The following is a 7,364-nucleotide window of genomic DNA, read 5'->3' as shown; positions in this document are numbered from 1 at the left end:
CCTTAATTCGAGGGCCCTCAGCAGGCTACTTACACAGACACACAGGTGAAGCGTAGTGTGACACTCAGACACGCTGAGGGTGCAACTGCTCTGTTATACTGCACCATGAAACGTTAAGACAACAGACACTTACGGCCTAGGAAACTAGACCCAAGCTCCAGTTTCTCTAGGATCCACTCCATTTGTTATCAGTGAGTCATCAAGTGTCTATTAAATGTCTCTCTATGGACAGAATTACTCTTGATAGCTCAGAACAACCCAAATACCCACCCACAGATGAATGGATGGAGAAAATCCAGACAGTGGAATAGTGTTCATCCATAAACAGGGAATGAAGTGATGATTCGTGCCCCAGGCGGGGATCAAACTCAGAAATGCTCTGCTTAGTGAAAGAAGCCAGGAAGAAAAGGCTGCATATTATTTGATGCCATTCATAGGCAATAGATGGCCTTCTCCGTACTTTGTTGGCATGTGTCCTAATTTTTTTGTTGAAAAACTGGACATTTTGAACATTATAATGTGGTGACTCTAGTAATCAGATCCCCCATTCCAGGCTTTGCTGATGCCCACTGTCTGTTGTAATCGTTTAGTGACTTTTCTGGGCTATTTTTATAAAGACTGTATTTTTGGTCGGTGTGGTCAATGAAGTCTCTCTTCTGTTAGTTGAGAGATTGGACAGAGATTCCCTTCAGTTGTCCAAAGGGAATACAACAAAACCAACCCCACCTGAGACAACTCTCAGTCTTCGAGTTGGGCTCTGGGTGGGAGTTGAGACGGGCCTTTGACGTTCAGTAGGCAGTTCACAACTCTGCTTTCGCCTTCACTTCCTGCTTGCACAAAACCCCGGTCAGCCGGGGGTGACAGCTAGAGCCTTCTCAGGCCTTTTCTGAGCACTGGCCCGCCCTGGGCATGCACCTTCTAGATTCCCTGGAATATGGAATGTGTTAAAGGTTTTGTTTTGTTTTTTAAATCAGCAGACGTCCACGGTTTGCCTTCAGGCCCGCTCCTCGTGTTGTGTAGCTCTGTAGGCTCTGACTTACACGTGAGGGCATGTATCTCCCGTTACAGTGCCATACAGAATAACTTTCAGTTCAGTTCAGTCGCTCAGTCGTGTCCGACTCTTCGCGACCCCATGAATCGCAGCACGCCAGGCCTCCCTGTCCATCACCACTCCCGGAGTTCACCCAAACTCAGATCCATCGAGTCGGTGATGCCATCCGGCCATCTCATCCTCTGTCGTCCCCTTCTCCTCCTGCCCCCAATCCCTCCCAGCATCAGAGTCTTTTCCAATGAGTCAACTCTTGGCATGAGGTGGCCAAAGTACTGGAGTTTCAGCTTCAGCATCATTCCCTCCAAAGAAATCCCAGGGCTGATCTCCTTCAGAATGGACTGGTTGGATCTCCTTGCAGTCCAAGGGACTCTCAAGAGTCTTCTCCAACACCACAGTTCAAAAGCATCAATTCTTCGGCGCTCAGCCTTCTTCACAGTCCAACTCTCACATCCATACAGGACCACTGGAAAAACCATAGCCTTGACTAGACAGACCTTTGTTGGCAAAGTAATGTCTCTGCTTTTGAATATGCTGTCTAGGTTGGTCATAACTTTCCTTCTGAAAATCCCTCCCCTGCTTCATCTATTCATCCCTCTTTTCTGCCCCCGAACCCTGGCCACCATAGATAATTTTAACGTCTCTTTATAGTTCTGCCTTTTCCAGAATATCATGTAGTTGGAATCATAGGATGTACTGTCTTTTCAGACTGGCTTCTTTCACTTAGTGATACGCATTTAAGCTTCTTTCTTCCATGTCTTTTTGTAGCTTACTCGCTCCTGGCTTTTTATTGGTGGATGATATCCGATTATGTGACTAACCACAGCTTATCCACTCCCCTGTTGAGAGACATCTTGGTTACTTCCTGTTTGGGGCAGTCATGAATAAAGATGCTTTAAGTTTTTGGCTCATTGGGGTGGATATCTAGGAATGGGATGGTTGGATCGTATGGTGAGACCATGTTTATGTTTAGCTTTCTAAGAAACTACCAGTGCAGAAGGACTTCCCTGGTGGCTCAGCGGTAAAGAATTCACCTGCAGTGCAGGAGTCGCAGGAGATGTGGGTTCAATCCCTGGGTCGGGAAGATCCCCTGGAGAAGGGCATGGCAACCCTCTCCAGTATTCTTGCTTGGAGAATCCCATGGACAGAGGAGCCTGGTGGGCTACAATCCATGGGGTCACAAAGAGTCAGACACAACTGAAGTAGCTTAGCACGCACACCAGTGCAGAAGTCTTTTGAAGCCCTTTTCCCCCAAAGCATCTCACTCTTATTTTCTCCCGGTCTCAGTAGTGTCTGTGGTCAGTCTCAGTTGAATATCCTTTGCCCCTGGCTGCAGTATCTGGTTCCTTGCCTTGAATGTTGTTGACAGACGCCTTCTCCATTTCCACTCTGCTCTGAGCGAGTTCTGAGTTAGAACCTTGCATTTCTAGAAGTTTCATTTCTTTCTTTTTAAAAGCACCCCTGCCCCTTGTGTCTTCTGTTCTCTACTAGGTTTTGTTGTCTCTCATCCTGTTGTTAACTAGTTCTTGGAATGCCTCCCTAGACTTGTGCGTAGGGTTTTTCTTTTAATTTATTTATTTTTCCTGTGAATGGCTTGACTCTTCCAGGGCCTCAGCTCGTCCCTGTGAACTCAAGGCCCTGTTTCCTCTTCCATCTGTCTGTTACAGCCTCGAGGATAGTGTTCTGTAATAGAAATATAATATGAGCCAGATAATGTAATTTAGAGCAATCTCATAGCCGTGTTAGAAAACAAAAATAGATAGGTGAAATTAGTTTCAATATCATATTTAAGCCAGTAGATCCAAAATGCTTTCATTTCAACGTGTAATCAATATGAAAATGAGTTATTTTTGGTACTGAGTCTTCCACATCCAGTATGTAAATTACACTGATCGCAGGTCTCAGTTTGGGGGCACATTCTCAAGTGCTTCATCGCCACGTGTCGCTCACTGGTGGACGCCATATTGGAGGATAGCCCTAGGCCCCATATAGGAGACTGACCTCACCTTGGGCCCGCTCGTGGGCCAACTCACACCTCTGGCTTTGCGTTTCTTCATTGTTCCTGGCACCTGGGGTCTTACCTATCTCTTGAGCCTGGCTCTCTACTAAAAATTGTATTTTATCTCATGAGTTTATAGTTGGAGAAAGAGATCGGTTCAGTCCACCATGCCGCCAAAACCTTTTTAATTTATTCCTTACAAGAGTCTCACGATGGAGATACTCATGCTGAATTTACAGATGAGGAAACTAGGGCTCGTAGTACTTGAGTGACTGCCCAAGGTCACATGGCTGCTGAGTGGCAGAGAACAGACTCCAGTACGCGTCTGTGTGAATTCCAAGTCCACACTCTGTCCACCGTACATGTTGGCTTCTCGTAACTGTGGTTCTTCCTCGTTCGTTCTCAGGAGTTAGCCACCATCAAGACCCGCTCTCTCCTCCCTGACTCCGCACACAGCCCTGCTTGTCTGGAGAGTAGCTCTTGGCTGAGCCCTGGCGGTGGAGAGCCATGGACCAGTACAGCCTGGGGGACGAGGGTGCCCTTCCCTCCGAGATGCACCTCCCTTCGTTTCCCGAGAACCAGGCGCTCACCTGCAGCGACGCCATCAACCGGGACCTGGGGCCTGGCTCGCGGGACCTGCTCTACGGTGGCCTGAGAGGTCTGGAGCTGGACCCCAGCTTCCCGGCTCCCGACGCGCCCAGCGAGCCGCTGGAGGACAACCTGGACACCCTGTCCCTGTACTCAGGGAAGGACAGTGACTCCACAAAGCTGCTGGAGGAGTGTGTAGATCCCGAGTCTCAGGCTTCCTTACAAGGTGAGGTCGTGCCCCCGGGGCCCTGGCCTGGTGGTCTGTGGAGGTCCCTGGAGGTCTAGAGCCTGTGCCTTCTCCCTCCATCTAGACCTGGGGCAGGGCGCCCTCAAGGTGCCCAAAGAAGCGGATGAAGGAGGCCGGGCCACCTCGGGGAGCGCACGGAAAGGCAAGCGGCAGCACAGCTCCCCTCAGAACACACTCCTGGACTGCAGCCTCTGTGGGAAGGTGTTCAGCAGTGCCAGCTCCCTGAGCAAGCACTACCTGACGCACAGCCAGGAGAGGAAGCACGTGTGCAAGATCTGCAGCAAGGCCTTCAAGCGGCAGGACCACCTGTGCGTAGGGGCCGGGTCAGGACGTCTGCCCAGGGGGCTGGGGGCATGCCTGGGCTTCAGCACCCCTACCATCAGCCCGCACCCGCCCTGTCGAGGCCCCCAGGGGTGTGCAGCCTGTGCTCACATGCAGTGTAGGGGCCGGGGGCGCGCCTGGGCCTCAGCACCCCTCCCATCAGCCTGCACCCGCCCTGTCGAGGCCCCCAGGGGTGTGCAGCCTGTGCTCACATGCAGTGTAGGGGCCGGGGGCGCACCTGGGCCTCAGCACCCCTCCCATCAGCCTGCACCCGCCCTGTCGAGGCCCCCGGGGGTGTGCAACCTGTGCTCAGACGCAGACTGGTCTCCTTGAGCTGCCAGGGTTCCGGGGGCCAGACCCACACGGCCCCAGCCCCCAAACCCACTCCAGAGAGGCGAGTGCTGCTGTGATTGGCAGACGGGACCCCTGTGGTTTAAAGACACACCCCAGGGGCAGTTTTGTCCTGGAGGGAATTGGGCTAACTCTGTGCAGAAAGATTTAGAGCAGGTGCCTGAAGAGAACAGATCTGTGCTCTGTGAGGGGTATGCATTGGGATAAGAGACTATGAGAGGCTATGAAATGCTTGGAATGTTCACTCTCCCTTTTTTTTTTAAATTCTTGATTTTAAAAAGCAAGCCCAGTGTAAGAGCAGAATTACCTTTGTTCTTCATGCCTTAGAAATGATAAGGTTTTCTTGCTACTGAGGAAGGAAAGACAAGACTTTTCAAATGGAAAGACCTGTAAGTGGGAAGGATTATCCATCACCTTTTGATAGCATGCCCAGGCTTGTCAGGAGAGACAGTGGTAAAGAATCCACCTGCCAATGCTAGAGACGCGGGTTCAGTCCCTGGGTCGGGAAGATCCCCTGGAGGAGGGAATGGCTACCCACTCCAGTACTCTTGCCCGGAGAATCCCATGGACAGAAGAGCCTGGCAGGCTACAGTCCATGGGGTCACAAAGGGTCGGACACGACTGAGCAGCTGAGGAGCACAGCCTGCACAGAGCATCAGCGAATCCCACTTTCATTCTGTCCTTGCTGCCTAACCCCCTCCCCACCCCCCTCCCCGCCAGGGATGGGAAGCAATTTGCTCATGTCACAGGATGGTAACAGTTAGGGCCAGAACCTGGGTCTCTTGATCCCTTCTCTGCTGCTTCCCTCAGATGGAAGCTAAGGGTTCACCTTTGGGGGGAGAATTTTTTTATTTATTGTGCCTCATTTATCAGAACCATCCAGAGTAGGGCTGCTGGGAACCCAGAGGGTGATTTACCCATTTGCTTATTTCTGTAATAAATTAACGTAGGTACAAGTGGGATACAAATATAAGACATTTGTATTCATTCATATTTGCAGAAATTACAGGCAAATTTGGCTGTTTTCTAGAGAGTCTTTATTGACTGGGCATCTGTAGTTTTTTTCTTTTTGTTTTGCGATGGGGGTCGCAGGTGGCTCTCTAGAGGAATCCTTTGGGAAGGCAGAGACTCCTTTGTTCAAAGAAGGAGCACCCCCAAGTTAACACTTCTTTGCATGCGTTCTCCGAACTCTGGTTCTCAGGATGCTAAAAGGGGCTCTTTGGAAAAAGGTGATTCTGTGGGCAAATAACTTGGAGAGACATGGAAAGTTAAGCAGGTTCGCTTTATGTTCTCTATGGCTTTTCACTTTGCTACTATGAACATCCAAGAAGTAAACAGTGTTTTTTCAAAACTCACTTGCCAGCTGAGCCCAAGTCCTCAGGGAGCAACTCTGGAGACTGGTGTTGCTTTGGGGAACTCTGACTTGGCTCCCACGATTTTTTCTCTGATTAGGGGTTTGCCTAAGGGTGCGGGAAAGAGCCCCCGTTCTAGATGACCTTGACCTTAGTCGGGGGTCTTTCTTCATGGGGTCTGAGCCCATTTTCTGCCCCGATGGCCCCTGGGGACGTGCTTGGGTTCCTGCGACAGGTGACTCGCACAAAAGACCCCCCATGACCCCGTGCTCGTGTGCTTCCAGGACCGGACACATGCTCACCCACCAGAAGACCAAGCCCTTCGTGTGCATCGAGCAGGGCTGCAGCAAGAGCTACTGCGACTACCGCTCGCTGCGCCGGCACTACGAGGTCCAGCACGGCCTGTGCATCCTCAAGGAGGTGCCCCCGGAGGAGGAGGCCTGTGGGGACTCACCCCACATGCACGAGGTGGCAGGCCAGCCCACACCATCCGGCCTGAGGTCCCCCGGTTCCCTCCTGCCCAACCGAGACTTCCTGCGCTGCCTCGTGAACAGCATCGTCCACCACAAGATCCCTTCCCCGGGGCCGGCTGGGCTTGCGGACAGTGGTGAGGGGAGGAACGTGGCCTGCTCCTGCCCGTCCTCGGGGTCCTCCTGCTGCGGCCCAGCTGGCACCCCGGGGACCCTGGGCCCTGACGTTCTCGAGGAGTCGAGGCCCTCAAGGAAGGAGCCTGCCGCTGACGTGTTCACGGCCATTCACTCACGGGCGGCGGAGAGCAGCGGCCCCGACCCAGCCGAGCTAGAGCCACTCCAGCTCTCGTCCTCCCTGGAGGGCTGGCCCGAGGGCGCCCCTCTGCCCTCCTGCCTGCCTCTGTTCCGTGGCCAGACAATCCCCACCACTGGTTCCCAGCCATCAAGCCACAGTTTCCAGTGGCTGCAGAACCTGTCGGGCTGCCCCAAGAGCAAAGGGAATGGTATGTTTGTCGTCCATAAGCCACCATCCCAGGAGGCCTCTGAGCCTGGCCCTGGGCTCAGCAGCACCTCCCCAGTGGGGGAACCCTCAGCTGGCCTGGGGCTCGGCCCAGAGGACGTGCCGCCCTTCCCTCCCATGCTCCTGAAGGCTCCCGGGGAGGCCTCGGGGGACCCCAGATTTGCCTGTGCCAGTGGGGATGATGACTGCTGGGCTCCCAAGAAGAGCAAGTTTGACTGCGACTCCTTCCGGTGGCCGAAACCCGGGGACCCTGGCTCGCAGGATCCTGGCTTGAAGCCCAGCAGCCTCTCGTCGGATGCCACGCCGCTCTTCCGGCAGCTCTTCCTGAAGTCGCAGGAGTCCCTGGTGAGCCACGAGCAGATGCAGGTGTTCCAGATGATCACCAAGTCCCAGCGGATCTTCTCTCATGCCCAGGTGGCCACCGCTTCCTCCCAGCTCCCCACTCCCAATGGCAAGCAGGGCCCCCTG

At 53.2% G+C, this 7,364-nt stretch overlaps 1 protein-coding gene across 1 annotated transcript in view; it reads left to right on the top strand.

The window, feature by feature from the left end:
- The first annotated feature begins 3,554 nt into the window (after positions 1–3,554).
- ZNF541 (zinc finger protein 541) overlaps positions 3,555–7,364 on the top strand; it is a 14,997-nt gene continuing 11,187 nt past the window's right edge. Inside the window, exons 1-3 of the mRNA XM_010852667.1 lie at positions 3,555–3,861; positions 3,947–4,190; positions 6,191–7,363. Coding sequence (XP_010850969.1) covers positions 3,555–3,861; positions 3,947–4,190; positions 6,191–7,363 — 1,724 coding nt within the window. The remainder of the gene's footprint in view (positions 3,862–3,946; positions 4,191–6,190; position 7,364) is intronic.

Source organism: Bison bison, unplaced genomic scaffold (genome assembly GCF_000754665.1).
Source record: "Bison bison bison isolate TAMUID 2011002044 unplaced genomic scaffold, Bison_UMD1.0 scf7180017864313, whole genome shotgun sequence".
Classification (NCBI taxonomy): Eukaryota; Metazoa; Chordata; class Mammalia; order Artiodactyla; family Bovidae; genus Bison; species Bison bison.
Note: the sequence above shows the minus strand (reverse complement) of the source record. Positions and strands in the feature narration are given on the sequence as shown.